This window comes from Rhinolophus sinicus, chromosome 2, assembly GCF_057876585.1.
Source record: "Rhinolophus sinicus isolate RSI-liver-muscle chromosome 2, RSI-T2T, whole genome shotgun sequence".
Lineage (NCBI taxonomy): Eukaryota > Metazoa > Chordata > Mammalia > Chiroptera > Rhinolophidae > Rhinolophus > Rhinolophus sinicus.
The window spans coordinates 168135145-168160683 of record NC_142502.1 but is presented as its reverse complement, the minus strand read 5'-3'; the positions used below and the strand labels follow the sequence as shown (position 1 = coordinate 168160683).

Genomic DNA, 25539 nt, shown 5'->3' with positions numbered 1-25539 from the left:
CAACTAATTTTATAATGGGCAATTTGTACATCTTAATCCCGTCAACCTTTTTCACATATGTCCCTAACTCCATTCCCATCTGGCAACCATCAATTTCTTCTCTCTGAGTTTATTTCTGTTTTGTTTGTCCATTTATTTTGTTTTTTAGATTCCACACATAATTGAAATTATATGGTACTTATCTTTCTCTGCCTCACTTTTTCACTTAGCATACCCTCTAGGTCCATCCATGTTGTTGCAAATGGCAATATTTCATTCTTTTTTATGACCAAAGTTTTAAAGTACAGATAATTTCACTGTAACTTACATTGTTCTAGAATACAAGAGAAAATTTCTAAAATCTTTTAAATGAAGCAATCATAATATTGACAGCAAAATCCAATAAGAATTGCCCCAAATAAGAAAACTGAAATAATCTCACGTATGAATATTAAGGCCAATCTGAAATATTATAAGTACAGTAAAAAATATGAAGGTTCATAGTAGGAATTAAAAAATGGTTCAACATTCGTTTATCTATGAATATAAATGATTATGTTAATAAAATCTAAAGAGTAAAATTATATAATCATCTTAATAAATACTAAATAAACACTTGACAAAATTCAACATACATTAGAGTTAAAAACTCTTAAAAATAAATATAGATAAAAACTTCTACATGTGATTAAAATTTATCTATTTCAACCCCAAAACCAGCATGATAGTTAATAAGGAAACACTGTAAGTATTTATACTCAAGACTTGTATAACATACAAAGGTGTATCATCATATTATCTAATAATGCCTCTGAGGCTTTAGGTAATACAAATAGGTAAAAATGGAAATAGGGGTATAAGTGTTTAAAAGTAAGCAAAAATAATTACTATGATATGATTATATTTAGAAACCCCCCAAAATCAACTGAAAACTTACTATAAACAAAAAGAAAAATCGATAAGGTAGTTATTAATAGACAGAAATAATTTTCATAAGTACAGACAGAAATCAGAAGATATAATAAAATAAAATACTTTATATATAAGTGACAAAAATAGTTAAGATATCAAAGAATAAACTAAACAAGAAACAAGCAAGCTAAACTATAAAATGCTTCTGAGACACAAAAGGAGGCTGAACTAAATGGAAAGACCCTAAGTTTCTGGATAGGAAGAAAGTATCATGAAGATTTTGGTTTTCTTCATGTTAACCTTTGCATTTATTAATGCAATCCCCAAAAACCACTAAGAGGAATTTTTTTTTTTTGCATTAGCAAATTGATTTTAAAGTGGAAGAAAACAAACATGAATAGCTATGAAATATCTGAAAAAAAGTAAGGAGTGAATACCAAATAGTCCTATCAGGTATTAAAACACTCCATTTTGACAATATTCATCAAAATAAGGTATGTATTTTCTTTTTGACCTACCGTAGTAATTTCACATCTGGGAATTTTTCCTAAAGATGATGATGATGATGATTCTGATAATAACAGTAATAGCATCAACTAACCCAGCATTTACTGTATGTCAGGCACTGTCCTAGGTATTTTACATAGGGCGATTCATGTATACTGCATTAACCTGAGTTCTTACTGATGAGAAACTTGAGGCACAGAGAAGTTAACAATAGGCCCAAGAACACACAGCTAGTACGTAGAGCCTGGCTTCAAACCCCAAAAGTATGTTCCAGAATTCAGGCTCTTACCTGTGACCTCTCAAGATACACTTAGATATAAGACAAATACAAAATGACCATGGTTTTTCACAACAGTATCATTCGAGATAGGAAATGAATGGAAATAATCCAGTATCCATTAATAAAGCCCTAGTTAAACAAATGGTTACATCCATACAACATGCATATTATTCAGGTGTTAAAAAAGATAAGAAGAAACTCCTTATGAATTGATATGGAAAGGTGTCCAAAATAAATTTTAAATAAATACCAAGGTGAAAAACAGTATGAATAAGTTATTTCTCCATTTTGAATTTTAAGCCATGTATTATCTATTTAAACATGTCCTAATGATAATAAAATCGCATGGACCCTCCTTAGGGTCTGTGTCACAGAGGAACAAACTGAGGCAAGGTGAACAAGGGTGACAAACGCTGCCTTGTAGAACATTCCTAAGGCATGACTACAGAAGAATGAATTGTCATGCTTTTATCAATCACTTAGTGAAACAGAAACATCACAGAACTCTTTACTAGCAGAACTGAGACAAGAACCAATTTTTTAACTCATAATATAATCCTCTTCCCAGTAATTTCCCTATAGCTTTTATTTTTTCCTATAGCTAAGATGACTTCAAAGGTGATATTCTACACACTCACAAGGTAGTAGAGGTTTTAGCCTCAAAACGGGGCTTGTCTGTTGTACAATATGCAGAGAGAGATCTTTTTGGTGTAGATCAGGGGACTAGTAATGTGTGTCCCTTAGACACACGAAGACATTTACCAATTGTAGGTCTTTAAGCCTTTCTGTTCACCTGCACACGTTTCAGTTTATATACAAAATGCTTCATCATAAGTTTAAATAAGTTTATTAATTGCTATAAAATGAAATGAGCTTGACTGTGATTGGAGTACACACCTCGTGACATGATTTGATAATACAAGCTTTAACTACCTTATTGTATAAAAACCCCTGAATCTGAAAGAAGTCGTTTGACATTTTATCTGTGAGTTTTATCCAATGTATCTTAATAGATTTGGTTTTTGTAAAACAGTCTAGTTATATTTAAGAGACCTCATGTAACTAAGAAATACTGTTTTGGCTGCTCTGAAAGACTGTCCTCAGGCCAATGTGATCCTTAGGGAAAAATAGGTACAAAAGGATTTAAAGGGCTAGAATGCATTGAGTAGATGTTAAACCAAGTGTCCTTGAACCAATATTTGGAATTGTCTCTTGTTTAGCACCTCTAGAGAGTGTTATACTCTGAGACAATTCACACGAGAAAGATGTGATATTCATTTGGGGCTTTTTTTTTGGTAAAATGGGAACATTTTTTTCTCAACTAATTTTGGAAAAGAGTACTTGTGGAAGATGAGGACCAGAAAATTGATTCCCTGGCTTAAAACAATCTATCCCAGTAGTGTACCTCTTGCAGTAACTTTGGGAATTACTGCTTATTCCATTTTTGAAAAAACTATGGTTAAACCACAGGCATTATCCTTACTTCTAATTTTACCGTTTAAGATGGAAAAAAAAAAAGAAAAAAGAAAAGTTCCCCAGCAGTTGGAATAATCAAGAGATAGTAAAAGAATTCTGTAACATGAGCTAATGATCAATGAGTCTCCAAATATTAACTCACTCCCTTGTTGTCCTTGACAATGCTGTTACAGAGCTGCTGTTTTCTAGTCACACTGAAAATGATGGAAAAGATACTAGTAGGAAAAAAAACCCCTAGAATTAAAAAGCAAAAGGACACCAAACAGATTGCCCATCATAGGTTCTGTATGTGTGGGCAGTCAGGTTATTTTAGGCTGTTTTGAAATTGTAGTAAGAACTGAGTGCTACACACTTAGCAACATTTGTTCCAAACTTGAACCAGGAAGGGAAGACAGATACTCGCCCTAAGGTTCTGTGTAAGGTGTTCCTGAGTGGTAATTATCTCAGAATTGATTATGGCCAACATTGAATGGATATTATGTACCATGCACTGGGGTGGGCATTTTACACAGATTATCACACTTAATTCGCAGTTATTCTATGAAGGTGCGAACTGTTCTCATTTTACAGATTGGAAGATTATGGTTTTGGTAGGTCAAGTAACTTGCTCAAGGTCACATAGCTAATGCACCCGAGTCCTGAGTCCTGATCACCTGCCTCCTGGTGTTGCTCTAAATGAATCATAGGCAGGCACTTTTTGCTTCCACCCATGGCTTTGAATTTTAACATGGGTACACATTTCATTGCCCTAGTTTGTTACAGAACAAGTGCCTCTAGGGAAAACATGTTTTCTATTACTTTTGTTTTTCCACAGCAAGCACTTAAATAACTGGGTAAGAAGTTAAGTGATACAGAACAGCTCTACAACTTAAACTATTACATTTCATCATCATTGTAAATAAGAGTACAAAAATCGCCTCAATCATCCCTTTAAGTTGGCATTGACTTTCTGCTTATTCGGTGTTTTTTTACCCCATTAGTTTCTGTTAATTGAGTATTAGTTAGAAGGAAACCGGTTTCTCTGTAGTTTCTATTAGTGTAGTTGACTTGGTCTTCTGTACGTGAACTGATCTCTATTGAGAAAGGATTCTGAAGCTGGTAAGATTTAGGAGACATTAGCGATGGTGTCAGCTAAGGCCTCGCGAACTGCTGGAAGCTATGTATAACTGGGAATTTTATCTGCTCTGAGGACTTGATAGTACTTTTTATATTTTTCCCCAAGAAAACCTGATTTATCTTGACCATCCCGTAAATGCCTCATTAAAAATAGTATTTAGATACAGTGATTGCTAGATAGGCATATAGATTGAAATCGTTTTTTGATAGATTGAAATCATTCCCCCACTCTGCATACCTTTTACCCTTCTTGTAATTATAATGAATGGAATTGTCACCCAATTACAAAAGAAAAAAACCAGGAGTCATACTACATTTATTATTCTTACTCCAACCAATCAAGTCCTGCAATTTTACCTCCTAAATATTTCCTAAATTTGTCCCTTCTCCATCCCTACTTTTATACATTAGTTTAAGCTCTATGCTTTCAGTTCAAATTTTAACCCCAGCCTTAAATCTATCCTGTACTCTTTAGCCAATGATTTATATAGAATCCACATCTGGCCATGCTACATGCCTTGGCATACTAAGGTACATAAATTAGGTCCAAGTCATACAAAATTTAGGAAGGTATGTAGAGCCCTCTATTATTGGGCCCCTGCAACCTTTCCAACTTCTCCTGCTACTTTCCAACTCATACGAGCAATACTGAACACTGTGCCATCCTAGTACCCTGGTATAACTTTCATTTTATGCTACAATTATGTGTTTCTAGCTCTGCCGCTGGGAATTTTCCAAGGCAGGGACTCTCTAATTTATCTTTGTGCTTCAAATGCTCAACACAGTTCCTGGAATATAGCAGGCACTCAAATGTTGATTGAACTGAACCGCAGGTCTTTCTCTTCTTGAAGAAAGTATAACAATTTAACAAATACTGGCCAATTTAGTAGACTTCTTTCAAGATTTTCCCTCCTGAGTTCCAGTCAAGATGGTGCAGTAGTGAACGGTTTGCTCTCCTCCTACGACCACATCAAAATTACAACTAAGTTATAGAACAATCACCCTGGAAAACCATCTGAAGACTAGCTGAACTCCAGTCACGTTGAGACTGATCATATAAAAAATATTTTTTCCCCTCCAATTCTTACGGAACATGTTAAATCTTCCAGCTTTCACCCAAGGCTTTTTCACTGACATTTAGTGGGCAGTAAACGATTTACTGTGGAAGTAAACATAAACATAACTAATGCCAACAGTTATGTTTATGCAAAATTTTTACCAACATAACTTTGCAGGTGACTGAAAGTACCCAAGATAAATGAGTTCAAACACTGACATGCGCGCTTCAGTGATTTGAACCCTCAGAATACATTAATGTATACAAATGTGCAAATGTAGTGCTGAATAACAACAAAAAGAACGTTTCTAGTGATTAGAATCACATTAGCAAATGAGAGAAACAAAAGCACGGAAAAAAGTTTTATGTTACTTTGTGATGAATTTATTTTTTTATTTAGGTAAACCTAAATAAAAGATCTGTAAAAAAAGAATCAAATACCACCAAAATTATTTAAGGGGAAGATGGTTATGTACACACATTTAAAATACATTTTCAAAAGGATAAATAGGTCAAGTATCCAGAAAGGTAGAATAAGCACGACCTATTTAAAAAAAAAATCTTAAGTATAAAAGTGATTTGGGCAGTGGGAAGAGTTAAGTATATATACAAATGATTTCAAATGCTTTTCTTTAGCAAGAATTTACTTAACTCTATTCTATGTCCAGCACAGTTGGACACTAGCTCAGTTTTTGGAACTAGAGCAAGAAATGAAAATGACAGTGGCACATCTTTGATAATTTCCGTAGAGCATGTTGATACCCTGTTCTAGTTCCTGGTATAAGGAGGAAAAAAAGCACTAACAAAAGGTACTGTTTGTTTCTGTCTGAGACAGTATTTTAAGATTTCGTATGGCAAAAATTTCCTAAAAATTTTGTATCTTGTTTCTCCATGTAATGCTCACATCCCTTGTTCCAGTGAATCATTATTTACTGCAAGTTAAGGTTCAAAGAATGTAAGATCAACGGACATGCGCTATTAAAAAAATCTAAGAACTTTATTATTTTAATATAGTAACAAAACTGGTGGTTTGAAATATCCTATTTCTAGAGAACTGTATGTCAGAGGAACTAAAAGATAATTCTTTTATAGTTTCATAATGGGAAAAAAAATTCTCATTTGAAGCAGAAAATGAAGGTGCAAATTTTAGAGCCATCATGGAGAAATGTTACAATTTGCTTCCTTCCATGTTCATATTTGAAAAGCAATCTATTAACTATAAAAATAAACCAAAATTATGTCAAAGGAATGAAACAGTCCTTAGGCATTTTGTAGAATATGAGGCTACAAAGGAAAGCAAATGCTAAGGTAAATGTGCATACATTCTAAGATATTTTCAGATACAAAATCTTGACAATTTTATTTCTAATAGGAAACTGCTATGCAACTAAAGATTTTTAACAGCATAAAGAGATCAACACAATTTTCAAGACAGAACTTAAAAATTTTAATTATAAAGTATTTTAAAATGTCTTCAAGTTTGAACATTTTAGAATGGTATATGCTAGCCAAAAAAATCTAATATATTAACAAAATGATCAAGGTAGGCTTTCAAAAATAGTTTTAGCTATCAAAAGAATATGCTTATCTCCATAGCGAATAGAGTATTTTTAATGGTAAGACTAATCGATTCTTTAAAAAACTCAGGAAAAGGAAATACTGTTTCTTTTTACAAACATATATTGACATTTTCAATTCACTCATTTCAGGAAAAATGTCCCTTATTCTTAGGAAGAATGAAAAAACAAAATAAAACAAAAAATCCTAAAAGATTAGGGCCATCGTTACTTTGCCTAAAAAATTGTGGCAACAGCTACACCCAGTGGCCACAGATAAGTAGTGCAATTTTCTAGCTATAGTATTATAGTAAAAGGTAAATTTGGAAATGGCTATTTTTCAATTTATTTAAGGTTTTAGGGTAAGAGTTATCTTTCGCTACAAATTATGTTTTAAGTGAACACTCAAAAATCCTCGGTGGAACAAAGGCTTTAGCTCATAAGCTTGAAGCAAGTGTCCAGAATAATTCAGTTAAAAAAAGTAGCTAAAATAAAACTCAAACCAGATAGAATGTACAGATACTTTATTGCTCATCTTTCACACAAAGCATACCTCCAGCCATTTTCTTTCACAGCTTGACAATGTTTAAGTATACAAAAACCCAGCAAGAAGCTTCATGTCATGTAGATTTCAGTAAAGGAGAATGTAAAACATCAACTCAGCCAGGCTTTTGTTTTCTGCAGCAATAATAAAGGGCCTCCTGCACTAAGCAAGTCTGTCCATACTCTGTAGTGCATTTCTTTCATTACAAAAATGTCTCCTTCCCAAAGCAAACTAACTTGTATTTGCTGAGCCAGTGGTATTAACTCGTGCATAAAACAAATTTCAGTTTGCTATTTCTTCTAGATTTCAAGTAAAAATAAGGTTGAAAGAGGAACTTGTTTTGAATGGATGCAGGTCATTTTGAATTGCTAGACTTAACTAAATGCCTACATTACTATAGAGTCACACTTAGTTTGCTTTTATAATCCTTGTTGATTTTGGCCGTGTTCAAGGTTTTCAGAGTTCCGCTTGTGGTAGAGTATTCCATCAAAAGGATAAGGCTACTGAATGTGCTATCTGCAGAAGAGCTCATTTAATAGGAACTGATCTGAAAGTTCTATCATGAAGCAAATGTGGCATAACCTCTCTGAAAAAAAACCAATCAGGGCAGAGCTGTACTTGAAAAATAGACATTAGAATACTATAAGGAAAACACATATAAATGCATTGTTAATATGAGGAATGTTTCCTAGTTGTAAGTCTAAAAAAATCTAGGAGAATCCTCATTTTTAAAACTGCATATTGAAGACATGAAAACTACTTATTCAAGTAATTTTTTCAAAAAAGTATGCATGTTCTGACTGTGGAATTAGTCTACTGGTCAATTAAAGGCAATTTTAATTACCTTTTAAAAAATTCTTCATACAAAGGAGAGATGTTGTGTGTGTGTCAAATAAACAGCAGTATGTAAGTCCATTAAAAAAAACCCCAACAAAACTGAATGAAGACCTACAAATGCTTATGCCAAGCAGGAATCTGCCTGCCCCCTGTGGTCTCACATTAATTCAAAATCATGCTGGATTCAGGATTCTGAAACTAAGCTTCTATTACTTGAGCTCTAGCAAAATGTGAGGTTCTGTAGCCTCAACTAGTATAATGTCTTCCCTGTCCAAATCCAGAATGATTATACTGATAACCTCCATGTTGGAAGTGCTGTTCAAACTGTCCCCCTTGGTGATAACTCTGGCTTCCCCTTCCTCCCCAACCGCCTCCCTGGCCTCCGCGTCCACCTCGGCCTCCACGACCACCTCTCCCTCCTCGGCCACTGCCTCGATCACCATGGTGCCCACCATCTTGGTATCTATTATCCTGCGGGTATCCACCACCCTGGTATGCACTTGCTGTGTATGTAGACGTTTGGAAGCCACCATAGCCACCACCTTGGTAGCCACCACTGTGGCCACCATGATAGCCACCTGGCTGGAAGCCTGAATCTCGATAACCACCATCTTGGTAGCCACCTCCTCCTCCACTCGCTCCATCTGTCCAGCCTCCTTGATGCTTACTTCCTCTTCCTCCCCCTCGGCCACCATGGTCGTAGCCACCACGTCCACCTCTCCCTCCTCCTTGATCATGACCTCCTCGTCCTCCGTATGAGGAATGTTCATAACCACCTCTCCCTCCTCCTCGGCCTCCTGTTTGCTGCTGGGGGCCATCTTGTCTTTTCTGCCATGGTGGCATCTCTGGGGGTGGAGGTTCAATTTCATTGGGTCTACCTCCTCTGTCAGGCACCCTGCCCATCAACACCTATGGGATAAGAAAGAGATTTGAAACTATTTTATTTTGTAAACAGAAATAAATGTAAGCAAGATAAAGGAACTCTAATCACCTTATTGATGGCACAGGCTGTCTTTTCTCTTATTGAGCCACTGCTTGTCCTTAAAATCTTTGACAAGTCTTGTCTTGCAGCCAAAAGATGGGCAACAGAAATAATACTTTTAGGAGATAAGAGTGAACGTCTCGGCTGGTAAACCTTTGCTAATTTCTCTGTCTGAGTCTGTTGAAGGAAAGTATTCAAAGGTAAATGTCAGTTTTCAAAATGACAAACATTCATGTTAAATAAGTTAAAGATCTCTAAAATGTCTGATAACAATATTTACTAGGCTCTACATGGGAGGAAAAGGTTATATACTCACCATTGCTCCTACCTAGTCAAGAACTATAATGTCTTACAGCACTGCAAGAAACGATGGGGTGCGTTTTGGGGTAAGGTGGAGGAGGAATACACGGGTTAGAGGAGCTTCCTTTACGACTGTGGGGCCAAAAAGGTAGAAAGGTTCCCCCTGCCACTGGTCTCAGATCATTTGCTTTTTATTATTCCCATCTTTGCTTACTATGAGATAAAAATGTTAGTTGTGTCTAATTTGTACTAATTATATTAACATGATACATTTCTTACAAAAGTGATCCCCCTACTTAATACTTTCCTCTTTTCTAAGAAAAAAGGGTCTACCTTAACCACTTAGTAGAAGTATAAGTTAATGATTAAGGAAATTAGCTCAAAGAGATAAATCACTGGAAAATTAGAAAACTGGGCAAGGCATTTAACTCTATTTCAAATAAAAGACCACAAAAGGTAAATGAACAAGGGATATAAAGAGAAAGTTCACACAAGAGAATGTAAGTTTGAACAAACGTAAACATTTTTTTTCCCTCCAGGCAGAAATCAATAGATGCAAATTAAAGTAACCTAAATTTTGGGAAACAGCAACAATCTTCTATGTACTAAATTTTGGAAGCAACAGCTACAATACACAGCAAATCGGCACAAGAACACAAATATATGGTAAGTCTTTCAGTTATATGCAGGTACTCAAATATTGGTCGTAAATGTTTAATTATATTATGTGACAAAATAGAATGTAAAAAACTATGTTTATTATGATTGCTTATATGGACAAAGAAAGAAAGATAATACTAAAAATGAAAAGAGCTATTGTGGTTAAGACAATGGGATGATCAATGACTTTTTATTTTAAGAAACTTCTTTAATAATTAAAAGGATAGAGAGATTGTCATTCCATCTCTCTGGGGAATGTCTTATATTTTGCTTGTAGACACTATTGTACCTAAATAGGTGCTCAATCATTGTTTGTTGAATGGAAACAAACACCTTTCAAGAAATGGTTTCATATATGTTTCAAATAAAACTAACTTAAAATGCAATTTCAAAGTGAGCTATACATGCATAAATTTCATTACATGAAAAAAAATTTCACTTTGTGCATATGAAAGTAATTTCTATAAAATAATTAAAAACGAAGTTGCAAAGTGAGATATCAGTATGTAAATTCCATTAAATGAAAAAATCCTCCTCAATATATTGATGTATTTCATACAATCATTGTGTATTATCGTTCAAAAGACTCTTAAATATCACCTAGATTAACTGTGGCACTTTAAAGATGTCAAAAATGAAGAGTAAATGGAAGCTCAGACATACTGTATCAGGATGCCAGCCTTAAGGCCACTGATGGCAGTGCCAAGACCAGAACCCCAGAGTAAATGCCTCAGTCAGTGCACGTTCATCAGTCATTATGTTTTTCTAGCTGACAGTGCAGGTTATTGTTTTTGAAGTGTATCTACCATGCTGAGAGTGAAATGGTTGTTTTTATCAAAAATAATTTAAGAAAGGACTGGTGTTTCCTAAATAGCAATCACAGAAGGGAACAATTTACTCCGGGTGTTACTATTGACTAGCTGGGAGGTATTAGGTACTCTCCCATTTATCTCAGTCTCCACAGTTTTAGTTGCAAAATGAGGGTAGTAAAGACTGACTTCTAAGACCCTTTCCAACGCTAACATATTGTAACCCAATAAATATCTACCTCAACAATTTAGCAGCAAAGTAGGACTGTGCTAAGGTTTAAAGATTTAAGGGGAAACTAACATATTGGCAAGATTATTGGATAACTAAAAAAAAAAATCATTTTCTAAAATTCAGAGAAAAATCTGTTTCCAAAAGGGAATGCACTATTAAAGCGGCATCTAATACACATCTGGACTAACCTCCACATAAATTCAAGGATTAGTTCCATTTCAGGGTTCTAAGAAGGTCAAATTAATCAACTGTGTCCATTAATTTCCACTTATTGATCATATAGTGGATATTTAATAAATATCTGTTGAATGACTGAGACCTTTAACTGGATTATCTCATTTAAGTTGAAATAAGTTGTATGTCTTCCCAGATCCTCCAGTTCTTTATTTGATCTTGCTAACTCCAGCATTTCTAAATTTAATCAGCAAATTAAATTGTTAGCTTAACAATTATACAAAGTATAGTACACAAATAATTACAAAATTTATTATTTTAGTAATTTTCAGATACTCTCTGTTTCTCTCACAAATGAGTACGTCCTGTAGGGTCTATAACATATGATTCTGTTGAAAAGCATTTAAAAATTGAAAAATAAGTGTTTCCATTATTGCTGACTAGCTGAAAAAAGTCACTCAGCAACTCACTTAAGTTCCTGTGTATGTCTCCTATGTATTTTGCTTGTCGTCTCCTCTATATCTCAACTGGGAAAGCTTAAGGATCATGTCTATAAATACTCTACTCTTCTAAATTATTTAATGTGTACCTTAGCTCTGTCAGACCAACCAAAAGACTGGACAGTGACATCCAAACGTTTTATTAGCAGCTTTCTCCGAACTTCATATTCATTGGCTATGGCTTGGTTAATTGCTTCTATCTTTTCCTGAAACAAAATTGAAAAAAAAAAAAGCAGTATTTAAATCTGCTTGACCTCTGTTCCAACAGGGCAGAAACTGTGTTTATTTTTATTCATAACTGAATCCCCAGCACTTAACATAAAATAAGTTATTTAATAAATATAATAAACGTCATAATTATTAAGGAAGTGTTAGGCAAAATAATGTCTCAAAACAATAATGAATATGTAAAGTACAAAATTCTCATTTAGCTTTCTCAGAATTCACTGTGTGAAGCTCAGTCCCATGAAGTGTTTGTCTTGAAGGCAACCCACTTGGCAATTAGAAACATACATCGTACTAAACTTCAAGTTATTTTAATCAGCTGTGTGAAATATTTACAAATTATGACATAAGTGCTTCTAATTTTACACAAGTAAAATTATTCTGCGTAAATCTTAAGATTCACCAAAATGATTCTAAGGATGTCCACATAGGAAACTACAAATCAGAAAATACAACTTAAAAAGCACAAACTGTTAAGTGTTGACATAAATATCTTGACATAGATGGTTCCTTACAAATTTACTCAAGATGTTCACTACTCACCCAGTGGGCTGGTCCCATTGACTTCTTCAATAAAGGCTTTCCCACATGATTCGGCGGAACTTTTGCTAATGTTTCCTTTAACTGACACAAAAACATAAATGAATGAATAAACAAATCTAAAAGTAACACATATCCTCCTTATCTTCCCAAGTCCCATCATATCTTGCCATCAAAAGAAGGTTCCTGACAGAGGCAAAGGTGGAGGATGTTTTGAAATGTACAAGACCCACACAATAAAGACACTCACTTGTCCCACTCCTCACGTGCCTGTGGAAGCATGATTCCTCCACTGCACCTAGAACAGTGCCTGCCAACAGCAGGCACTCAATGTGTATTTGCTGAATGGATGAATGAACACACAGGAAAATATGGACTATGGATACATTGCTGCTCCCCTGTAGAGTTCAGCCAGATTTGTGCATCATGATGTCCACCGGCCCCACAATGCAAATGTACCAGTTCTCAGAGTCCAGCAGATTGGCACACAGAGAGTAACTCTGCTATAACAAATATCATGCCCTTCATTAATTTTTCAAACTGCTTGCACCTAATCAATTATTTACGAAACCTTTTAACTGTTGGTAATTTGTGGTATAAAAATAATTCTGACTTATTGTTACATACTAGATTATGTTAAAGTCAATGAATGTAACTTGCCAACTGAACCATATAAGATTCGAAGTGACTGGATGAAAAACTAAGAACATTAACATCCTTTTCTGTCCAGTCAATGGGGAGGAGAGTGGTAACATTTAATGATAAAGACCTTAAAATTAACTGCATAAAAGTTCAATGATAAAGTAATTTTTAAAAGGACTTAATTCTTTTTACATTGTATCTAGTTTATTTCAGCTTATAAATCAAAGTGTAAACTTTCCTTTTTGAAAAAGAGACATGCTAAGATGTTAAAAAAAAAACAAAAAACTAAAATACTAATTTTTCTTTAAGGCATGTAGGATTTAAAACCCAAAACTCATTTAGTAACAATTACTTAATAATATGCACATTAGGTTCCCATTAAGAGAAATTAACTTGCTTTATTTCAAACAAATGTAGGACTATGCCTTTAATACACTACAATCTGGTACTAAAGGTCTTACTTTTTTTTCAATCCCGCTGAAGAATTGGAACATAGTTATATTGGCTGGAGGTTTGGACATTCCTAGAGCAATACATATGCCTTTCAACTCTTGAAAGACCTCACTACCGCCTCCTTCTTGAGCTTTTTTTGGAGGAGTATTCACACAGAGCATTCTGGCAGCTTCTAGTTCTGAGATGAGGTATGCTGAAGTAAACAAAATAAGATTTCAAAATGAGATACAGCTACAGTTAATAGTCATAAGTCTGGAGTCACAACTCTATAGACCTAATGATATGTAACTTTTAAAGCTGCAAGAATGGATAAAAACAAGAAAGGAAAACCATTTTTACCTCAAATGACATAACATATAAACTGGTTCTGTAATTCAGGTATTTAACAAATATATATTTAAAGGTTGATTTAAAAATAAGCGATTCTTCTTTGAAACCAAAGGAGCAAGGTAGATCACATCTAAAAAGCTAGATTCTTGCATTCTACTATTAAGGAACCTACAGAACAGGGGTTGGCATCTGTTGACAAATTTGCTAAAGGCGGTGGCAGGTGGCCAATTATCAGCAACAGTTATAAAGGTTATTATTTTCACTTCTCACCACTGATATGGACCAGTGATAGAACTATCTTGCCCTCTGATTTCCCAATACATCTGTTTAGAACTAGTGTGAGACAACATTTTTAAGTAGTCAAAGCTTAACTTACAGGAGAAGAGGAAAGGCTTTACTAAACTCCCCAAGTTCCCTTCTTACAGTCTCCTGTGGCCTAATGTCACCCTCTGCCTGTTCAAAAAAAACTCTCTTTCACCATCTATATTCTTCTCTGTATTCTCTTCCCTCCTACTTTCCTCATTCTAGTTCCCTCCCCTGAAAAAACAACAAAACTTTCTAATCATTTCTTGGCAGAGTCCTTTTGTATCAATATCATCCTGTGTGTTGATTTTCAGTCAGGTAAAATGAGGACTGCAATCTGCTTTAGGCAATTGAGGTAAAGATATAAATACTCAATCTTATTCCTTTAACCTTCCCAAGGACTTTTAAATTTTTATAAAAGATGATTAGTAATCATTTGTGTCTCGGGATTTCCAGTTATGTGACAAAGTGAGAATCTTCTGACAATATTAGAAAGATAGTTTTGAAAAAAGACATTTTCTGGGCTCGTAAGTTTTGAATTACAAAAGAATGATCAACTTGAATATTTTATTTCCTATACCCAAGGTGTAATCCTAAAAGTACAGGGATCATAATTTTGGCAGATCATTTCTGAAAAGCTGCCAACTCCTATTCTAGAACAATAAATACAACCAAGTTTCTGGAAACGTCATTCTAAATAGGTTTGATAAAATCTAAACATGTTCCCTATAGCTAACTGTATGAGGTAAAAGATCAAAACAGTAAAACCCCACTGTCATGAAAATAATCACTGTTTTTACAAATAAGGTTTCACAGGAACACTGCCATACTCATTCATTTTCGTATCGTCTGTGGCTGCTTACAACATGCTACAACAGCAGAGTTAAAAGAGTTGTAACAGATCTCATGGCCCACCAAGCTGAAAATATTTATTATCTGACCCTTTAAGAAAGTTTGCCAACCCTTGTTCTAGAAAATCATATATTATATGATTTAATAAACTTGTTCTCTAAATTTAGGACAACATAGCTCAGGTATTCACAAAATTAGTTCACCAATACAATTACCATCAAAAAACATTAACTGTAGCTGATGTGTTCAAAGAACTAGGAAAGGCACTGGAGCTATAATACAAAACAAACAAAAAAGATTACCTCTACTGACAATCTAGTTAGGAATAAAGAATAAATGCATAAAAGATGAATAGTACTTCATCTGTTAGAAACTCAGACAGCTGACTTACTTTATTTAAAGGGAGTAATCTGACAACCAGAAAGGCCAATGAACAAATAAAATAGTTCTAACCTGACACATGAGCGTTTTTCAGCCACTCATTTGAAGACTATTCTATTTTACTAACAATTCTAATGAGGTTTGTTTATTTTTCCTCTGAAAATACAATGTATTAAAAGATTTAAATCAGTAAGCTAAGGGTGCTGGAAGAAGTAACATTATAGCATCACAGATGTGACAACTGATACTTGGAAAGATGAGAAATACTCATACAGAGCAAGTAGAGAATGAGTACATGTACACAAATACTACATGAGAGAGAGGATACAAACCGAGGGGAACATTTTAGAAAACGGAAGAAAGTAAAGATAAAGAGGAGGAAAGTGAGTTGCGTGTATGTGTGAAAAATTAAAAGCAGAATAACCTTTAGCTGACTTAGTCTTTTAGTTGAGGAGCAAATAGTTGCATGTTCTTGAAGAGTTTTGGAGGTGACAGCACGTTAAAATTGCTATTAGTATTGACACTGAGTGTGAAATAATCATGTTCTTCGCAGTCTGGTTAAGAGACTGGAAAGGGTTAAGGATATTAAGATTTATATGCACAGTGGTTTTTATAAGTATCAGCACTAAAAAGGCCAACCTGAGCTCTTAGGAAGAATTAGATATTCAGGGTGATTACTAAGCTTTCCACACAGCTGTTGTGTTCCTTTGTAAGATAATATATTCCAAGTGCCAAATATTAGGTATTGGTAAGGATAAGCAGTGCTACTGAGGGAGAATCACTGCGTCGTATACTGTGCCTGAGCCAGTTATAGAAATTACACAATCTGAAGGTTACTGAATGCATGCATAAGAACTATATGCAGTAATATCAATATCTAAGGGAACATCTAACCTTATGGGCATATCCCGTCTACGCCCCCTTAACAATCATTTGACAAAAGGGAAGTTAAGAAAGTGATACTGGAATAACTTAGTGCCTAAGGATAATGGCTATGAACACATTTTCTTCCTTTAACTAAGTCTTCAAAACTGTAATTGTATCATTTTCTAGAAACCATAGTACGGTTGTAAAGACAAATATTTTAAAAATCCTTTGAACGGTGTTTGTCATATTAAAAATGGTAATATCCAGTTCACCAAAGCTTTACCTAAATGTGTCTCAGAATGCTACAAAAATCCTGAGTTTAGACTACTGGTTGGATTTATTGGAGAGTGTATTTAAGGCAATAAAATTTGTGAGTCTACTTACTGTTTTTCAGGGTGAAGAGAGAAATAGTAGTTAGTATAGAAAAAACATGGAAGGAAAGAACTTTTTATAATAATTTATTTCCCAGAATGATCAGTAAGTATAGGAACAAAGCAATTATAACTGCAGGAAATTTTCCATTGTAATTTGTCATATATACAAACAAAACCAAAATCCCCTAAACAATTACCCAACCACAAAGAAATAGCAACAAGATAAATATTTTAATTAAAAAAAATCTCCATGATTTCCACACTGTTTTCCCACTCTACTTTAAAATGTGCTTCTGTTTTAGAATGCTAAGGTTTAATGGTCACCCACTTGAACAACACTCCAGCACTACCTTTGGTCATATTGGCTGAAGCACAATAGCCTGAGTACCACCCAAGTTGAATGATAAAAGAGCAGCAATTACATACAACACAACACTGCTACCGGTGCAAAGGCCCACCATTAGCTTCTACACTGGAAATTTAACGAAATTTTCTTTAAAATTAGTATTCTGAATTAAATCTATAATGAAACAAAACAATACCAGCTAGTTTATTAGTCATGAAAAACAGAAATAGAAAATAATGGCTGCATTCTAGTAGCCATGAACTTACTGAGCAAAAGGAGGCAGTTCTTCTGAACGAGAAGGCGCTTGGTCACATCCCCAGATGTTAGTGAAAGATACGGACAGTTCATCTCCCCTAGGAGCCCACTCACCTCAAGCTGGAATTCTTCAGCTTCACTTGGGCCTTTTAAGAATTAAAATAATCTTGTTTAATAAAAATGATTCTTTTTTCCATTAGCATACTAGTTATATATAAACTGAAAATTTTAATAGGATTTTCCTAATACAAGTTCCTTTCTCTTCTAACTCATCCTTTCTCACACTGCTGACAATTTTCTTTCTTAAATACTTTCATTAGGTTATTCCCCTATTTGAGAATCTGCAATGGCTTCCTAATTTCTACCTCACCTAATCGAATTTTTCGGTCTGCCTTTTTAAAGACTCTTCGTAGCCCCTCCGCTTTACCCTTCCTTCCCAGTACATTGTTATACGTAGTAGTTCCTCCTACATGTACGTAGTAGTTATCGATTACGTCCACAAATATTTCCTCTATTTGTGCCAGGCCTGTCTCATTTCCACTTCTGTGCCCTCACTTGTTACTCCCTGTGATGGATATGCCCTCGGCTCCTCCTCTACCCAATCCCACCTGTCTGTTAAAGCCCAGCTGTCTTGCTCCTTGATGAAATCCTCCCAAGTACTGCTGCACTTGCTGATTTTCTCCCCTGTAAACCACAGAGTGAAGCATTCAATTACTGTACGAATCTCTAGTTCTTTCATTCGTGCCAAATACTTCCAGTAAAACTAAATCTGAAGGTAGTGAATGTGACTTGTAGTTTTGTATTCCCATAACCTGTCAAGCAAAGAGTTCATTGGGGGAACCAAGGAATAACAATGTTCTTTCTTCCTATTTTGATGGTTGTCTATTCATATCACTGAAGAGCAAAAATTAAGTACCCAACTTTGAATGTCTTGATATGGATCCTTTTCCTCCTCTATAAAATAGGAAGACTGTATCATCAGTATTTTGCAAACTGTGTTCTGTGAACTCCAGAGTTCCAGACGCCTTTAGAGGCAGCTGGGGAGGATGAGAGAGTTGTGCTAAAAGTACTCCCTCTCAACTTCAACTAGAACAGCTACACTTTAACCTGTTTTATGTATTGGCTTCTATAAAATGTTTTCATTTGAACCAAGTGGCTCTAGGTTATAAAGAGTTACCACACAGTACAGGTGTTTTCGAAAGTTCTTACAACCTCTGAAATGCTGAGTCAAGAGGCAGTTTTAAGAGCACTGGTTCCCAAATCTGACTGCTGAGGTTGACTGCTGGTTTTATCACTTACTGGCTGTGTGACCTCAGGCAATGTATTTAATCTCATTGTGCTTCCTTGTTTAATCTATAAAAGAGTAATAAACATTGCCTGGTAGGATAGCCTGGAGGTTTAAAGTTAACACATGGAAGTACTTAGAACATAATAAGTGCTCAATAACTGTAAGCTGTTGCTATCATTGTTATACTATACTCTCCTTAAAAATCGGAATTGGATGCAAGTAACATGTACATGCTAAATATACTAAACTTGCAAGGGTGAGCTCTTGACAATGGGATACTGTGAAAAAGAAAACGGGATTATGTGTATAGTTCTCCATAAGGGTGGATTAATAGGTGGGTGTTTTTCTTTGTCTCCTCCTATTATAGATTTACCTATAGTAGGAGGTAGAACCAGCTGGAGTGTCAGGTTCCAAGCCTTTGTCTCTTTTGCAAAGTCAACAAACTAATGCTAAAACAGTAACAAAATTGGCAAATATGAAACAGCTCTCTGATGCCATAAATCTGATGGTGTTGGATCTGGTTGTAATATATCTAGTGATACATTGTTATGATGCACAAACCTTAAGAAAGCATTCTCTTTCTCCTTATGTATAACAATTATAATGTGTTCACATGCTATATGAACTTCTGGAATCTAGTAGTCCCAAGAGAAAACCATCCTAATTTCTAGTTCGAGCCACCAATTTAAGATCTCACAAGTCATGTTTTACAAAGAATGGAAAGTTCATTTGTATTATATTTGTCTCCATTCTTCTGTATCTCAGTAATCGGGTCTTTTCAACTTCCACAAATTTTTAACAGTTGCATGACTATATTTTGGTTTTTCAACTTCCAAATCACCTTTCTCTAAAAACAATGGAGACAAAAAAAGTATTTGGTTTCTTTACAAATTTTTTTTTTTATATTTAGATAGAATTTGAAATTTTAGCTTTAGTACTGATAATGCCTCAATTTTATTTGTATATTTTGCACCTAAAACTGAATGTTTACTTACTGTTAGTTGCTTGCACATTTTCCTCCAGTTTACAGAGCACTCTTAATTCAGACACCAGCCAAGCACAGAGTTTGGTAAACTCAGGGGAACTGGCTCCAGCAGAGACTGCCTGAGACAGAGCGCCATCTTCTAACAATGGACCCTTGTAACTGGTGAGTTAAGAAATCACACTTCAGAAAAACATAAAATCACACCTAATATGTTAGACACAATATATTTATGTATTATTTGTATAAGTAAGCAATAGTTTAATAACAATAAGTCGTGATGATCAATTTCTAAACTTGTAAATACAACTAAAATTTAGAACTACACTAAACCATTAGAAAAACAAGGTAAGTGGTAACTGTATTTCAACCCTTCAAAATATATGTGAATGTTTAATAGAATCAACTATACTAAATTATATCAACTTCTATACATTTATTGAAAACTCTTATGTACAAAGTTTTATTTTCTCACTTTAACTGAACTGAGTATTAAAACCAGATTTAGTAAGTGATAGCTAGTTATACTATAGTTCACTATTTCAGAAATTAAAAAAAAAAAAAATTAGGTTATCTTTTCTAGATGTTTTTCCAAAAATGAATTAGGTTTTTAATAACTTTCTTTAAAAACAAAAATTTCCAAATTAATCATTTATTTATTTTTTCTATATTTAATGAGTTAAGACTAGTAAGATATACTAGTACCAGAGAAATGTCAAGATTGATTTAATAATTTTTGGCGAGTTGATGTTTGGGTGAACTGGTACAAATGAATCCAAATCTTTTGTAAGTAATTCAAATGTAATTCTAAAAAATTATTAAACATTCAAACATTCATAAAAGACAATAGTAATAATGAACCCCAATCTAGAATATGGCTAGAATTAAAGATTTCGTCATTCTCAAAGTAATTTTAAAATATATGTTCTCCAGAAGATTACTTTATCTTCTTTTAAATGAAATACTAATAAACAGCTATTAAAGATGATATATTAAACATGCTTTAGATAATTCAATGTTTTGAGGTACAGAGATGTTAGAGAAATGACAATACTCAATCCTTTTAAAATACAATTACATGTTTACACATTGAATGGAGTGGAAAAAGTGTTTCACAAAAATTAGATTACATATACTCTGGCATCTAAATTCAAAACCGCACATTATTAGACACTGGGATGCAGTGAGTAGGCCTAGAAATTTCTCGTGTTACATATTTAGATTTTGTTCGTTTATTCTACAGGGAAGAAACAGTATCCATCACCAATTGTTAGGTGACGTCTATCCATGCAGAACAACTGCATTTAAGTAAGGTCTACCTTGTTTTCTCATCCTACTGCTCTTTCAACACTCAAGTATCACTTCTAAGAAGCTTCTAGGACTTCCTATTGCAGTAAAGGGGCTCGCCCCAAATTGTCTCACGGTATGTTCTTAGCGTGAACCTCTCTTTCACCTCACTTTGTCCTCATAAATGCTCAGCCCAACACTGCCGCAGAACAAGCATTCCTCAAAAATATTTACTGAATGAATAGATTCATGTGTGAGCAAGTATTTAGTCTGAGATGTCCACCAAAAGAGTCCACTTTGCTGAATGTGACTTTTACTTACGCTCTAATGGAAGAAATAAGTCCCTTAAAGTCTGGAATATTCATGAAAATTCAGAGCAAGTTCCAAAAAAAGAACAACGGTAATTCACTTTGACAAAGAAAGGTGATGAGTACTCTTAACTAAAAACTTCTACCAGGACAGACTTTGGGAACCCTCCCCGTGTCCTTTCCTAAAGGTTTCCCTCAAACGTTTCCATGTTATACAAAAGCCTAGGGAAAGGTTTTGATAAAGGGCATGTTATTTTATAATTACAGCCAGCTAAACCTGTCATTTTTTGACCCATACCTATAGACAAATATTTAATCAATTCGTTTCTGGAACCACATTTAGCCCAAGAGATTCTAAGTTTTCAAGTTTTAATAGAGTACACTGATCTGGGTGACCCAATGAAATAAGAAGCCCTATTTTCAGCTTCTAGGTATGAATTATGATTATCCAACCATAACTGTCAGGAAGAGAGACAAAATACACAACAAATATGCAGGGACTTGGGGGGTGAAGATGACCCTAAGGGTAAGGGCTAATAATAATAATAACAACGGCTCAGAGAAGCAGAGTGTCACAGCCAAGGGAACTGCCAGTGGTCCCCATGGCTGTGACAGGTTAGGAGCACACGTGAGCTCGCCAGCGGAGCGGATGCAGCTGCACAGACATGTGGCTGGGTGCATGCAGAGATGACTGGGCAAAGGAGATTTCTTTGAAAGAAGTGGGGTGAGGTAGGAGTAGGGGCTCAAGACAGGAGTAGAAAGTTTGGAGGACAAGTAGAAAAACAGAGAAGCAACTTTGGCAACCTCTAGAGTGAGGAGATAGGGCAGGAGGATGGGGAGCAAGCAAGGAGAGAAGCTCAGGGAGGGGGGTGGCGAACACCACAGCCCAGACAATGACACGCATGACTGACAAACGCTGCGGGTAACTCGGCTGCAGGGAGCACAGAAAAGGCCTACGGGCGTCGCATTTGTAGGGCTCCGACCCGGTAGGGCAGAGAGTGGACGTGGCATTGGGGTCCCGGAGCCACAGGGGGCGAAAGCCAGGAGCCACGGGGTGCGGTGTGGAGAGACAGGTGTCTCCGACTAGGGCGCAGGAGGTGTTCCCCCGAGACCGGCAGTGTGGGTTTTGGGAGACCCCATGCCCTGGCAGTCTTACCCTAGATCTTCCAACGACTCCAAGATGTCAGTCTCCATGAGGTCACACTCCATGCTACTGTGGTATTCAAATTTCCGAGTCGTCAGGCTCCCCTCTTCGCCGGCAACGCGTACACTCACGCATGCGCTGCCTCCCCGGAACTTCCAAATCGACAGCTGGCGCCTCAGTGTCCGCACTGCGCATGTCCCGAGCGTGCGCAAGAAACTTAGTCCCGCCTGCTTCCCCACCCCTGCGGGAGGAAAGATTACCGGGTGGCACAATGCTGCACATGCGTATTACTGAATAATGAGGCCAGCTGCCCAAAGAAGGGCAGGAGGACTGGCTGCGTGGCAGCAGGGCGTGGGGACCAGGAGAGGGAGGAAAATTCTAAACTCTTAATTGGGTGTACGCATGTGCGAATCTTGGGGAGAGAAGGGCGGGGTAGGAGCTTGGGGGTCTCTAGATATGGGTGGGTGTTGGCTGTGAAACTGTCTCTGCGTCCCAAGGAGTAGCCGGAGTGGCTGTCTGCAGCCTGCCAGCGTAGTCTAGCCTTAGCTGTGGGTCCTGAAGAGAGGGAAAATTCATAAGCTCCGGTTTAATTCCTTAGGACAGGGGTAGACCGACCAAGTGTTGAGACTGGCAGATAACATGCCTTTTGGTATCCCTGTGGCTGCAGTGGCTGTATTTCAGGATTAGGGAGGAGTCAACTTTCTTTTGACTTGGACGTATTCGGAAAGTTGTTGCGTTTGCCCCTTTGCATTCTTCTTAAGCCCTTCCCAGACTAAGCATCTTATTTTGGGGGGAGGAGAGGGAGAAGGGCGGACAGAGGAGGGCTTCGCTCCGTATTAAATAGAATGTATTTAAAGCCACGCGCTTCAGACAGTGAATAAACTTTTAATCTGTAATGCAATTGCTTTTGACGTTATTTGGTTGGGTGTGACATTCAGTTCACGAGGGGTTATGATTTCTTGGCAGTTGTTGGTTGGGTATATGCTTAGAAGTTATTAAAAATGAAAAAAATGTTTTCTAAGTGAGGACATATTTAGAGAATTATATTTAACATAAATTGGCATAATGTTGCATTGTGTAGACATTTAATTCGTTTTCACATTGGTACCAGTAGATTTTATTTTGTAATTCTCAAACATTTTCATGTCGAATGGATAAATGCCCCCTATACCTTTTTTTTTAACTTCCTTATTTTGCATCATCTAGAGTGGGGGAAGGAGTTAACATTTATAATGTAGCCAAAGTGTGCTTGACATGGTATTACTCCCGTGATCCATATTGTTTTATGCAATCATCATAGGGCTGTGTATGTGTTACTCCCATTTTACAGATTAGGACACTGAGGCTCAGTGGCTTCATGAGCTGTCAAAATGGTAAGACCAATAAGGACTGGATTTTGAGACAGAGGCATATCTGAATCAATATTCCTTCTCATTTGACTAGTCAAATAAGGTTTTATAAGCAGAATGTGAAAAGATAGGAAGATCAAGCTAGTTGAATTTGTTTCACCTTATATATGTTGTACATAATTACCTTATAATAAAAATGGAATCATTTGTTCTCATAAGGTTGTCTAAGCTGCTAAATAAAAAGTAAGGCTTAATTCACAATCAATTTGAGGGGAAAAAAAAGGTTCACTTTTCTATGTAAGTTGTAACATACTATTATTAGTCAGTGAACAAGTGATGATCAGTTCTCCTTCCATCACCATATATTTGATCCCTTTTACCCTCATCTACCACCACCCTCCTCCCTTACCCTCTGGTAACCACTAAAATAGTTTGTGTCTATGAGTTTTATTTATTTATTTGTCTTGTTCCTTTGTTGTTTTCAGTTTTATATCCTACATATCAGTGAACTCATATGGTTCTCGATTTTTTCTGTCTGACTTATTTCACTTAGCATAATAATCTAAAGATCCATCCACGTTATTGCAAATGGCACTGTTTCATCTTATGGCAGAATAGCATTCCATTGTGTATATATACCACATCTTCTTTATCCAATCATCTGTCGAAGGACACTTTGGTTGTTTCCATGTCTTGGCCTCTGTAAATAAAGCTGCAATGAACATCGGAGCACATATATCTTTTTTTTTAAAATTTATTGGGGTGACAATTGTTAGTGAAATTATATAGATTTTAGGTGTAGGAACACATATATCTTTACGGATAAATGTTTTCAGAGTTTTTGGGTATATAGCCAGGAGAAGGATTGCTGGGTCATATGGTAATTCTATTCTTAATTTTTTGAGGAACCTCCACACTGCCTTCCATAGCAGCTGCACCAGTCTTCATTCCCACTAACAGTGTATGAGGGCTCCTTTTTACTCCACAGCCTCTCCAACACTTGTTATTATTTGTCTTGTTGATGATAGCCATTCTAACTGGTGTGAAGTGATAGCTCATTGTAGTTTTTATTTGCATTTCTCTGATGAGTAGTGATGTTGAGCATCTTTTCATATGTGTGTTGGCCATCTGTACATCAGGTATCTTTGAGAGATGAGTTTTTCTGTGTTGAAGATGTTCAACTTGAAATCATGAATGATCTTAAAAACCAGCCTTTTCTGGTCTTGAAAAGAGTAAAGTGAAGTCATAGTTTATACTACTGAAAAAATGTAGAGGAGAAAGTTGAAATGAAAACTGATACCAATTTTCAGTCGAGCATCTTTTTATGTCATAATCTTAAAGGTTATTATAAGAGAAATTTTGAATTATGTAGTTAAATTTATGCAGCTGAGAGTCTTAAGAAAGTTACTTATAAAACGTATAGAAGGGTAATTTTTATAACGGCAATAAACTAGGTATATATTTGAACATAAGGTTTGTCATTTGTCATAGAACCGTTTCTAAATCTTGATTAAATAGGCACCTAAAATAAATAATTTTTCTTTCTCAGATAAAAGAGTCTGAAAAATAGCAGCATTTCCCAGTTCTAATGAATTTGCCTTTAGAATGGCCCTCCAACAAGGAGAAAATGAGAAAAACCATAGATTTGCTCATGTTGCATGAAATGAGATTTGTATATGCTACTAAATAAAG

At 35.7% G+C, this 25539-nt stretch overlaps 1 protein-coding gene across 2 annotated transcripts; it reads right to left on the bottom strand.

The window, feature by feature from the left end:
* Positions 1-7390: 7390 nt before the first annotated feature.
* TSLIG3A (tRNA splicing ligase complex subunit 3A) lies at positions 7391-22684 on the bottom strand. Of its 2 annotated transcripts, XM_019741901.3 has the most exons (8): positions 22511-22671; positions 19773-19921; positions 17501-17635; positions 13790-13974; positions 12690-12770; positions 12011-12127; positions 9256-9423; positions 7391-9173 (listed from the first exon to the last, which is right to left on the bottom strand). In XM_019741901.3, the coding sequence occupies exons 1-8, from the start codon at positions 22561-22563 to the stop codon at positions 8511-8513; spliced, it is 1551 nt and encodes a 516-aa protein (XP_019597460.3). In that variant the 5' UTR covers positions 22564-22671; the 3' UTR covers positions 7391-8510. The 2 variants fall into 2 exon arrangements, with proteins under 2 accessions (XP_019597460.3, XP_074187990.2); XM_074331889.2 differs by lacking the exon at positions 13790-13974 and having other exon boundaries at positions 22511-22684.
* Between the last annotated feature and the right edge of the window lie 2855 nt (positions 22685-25539).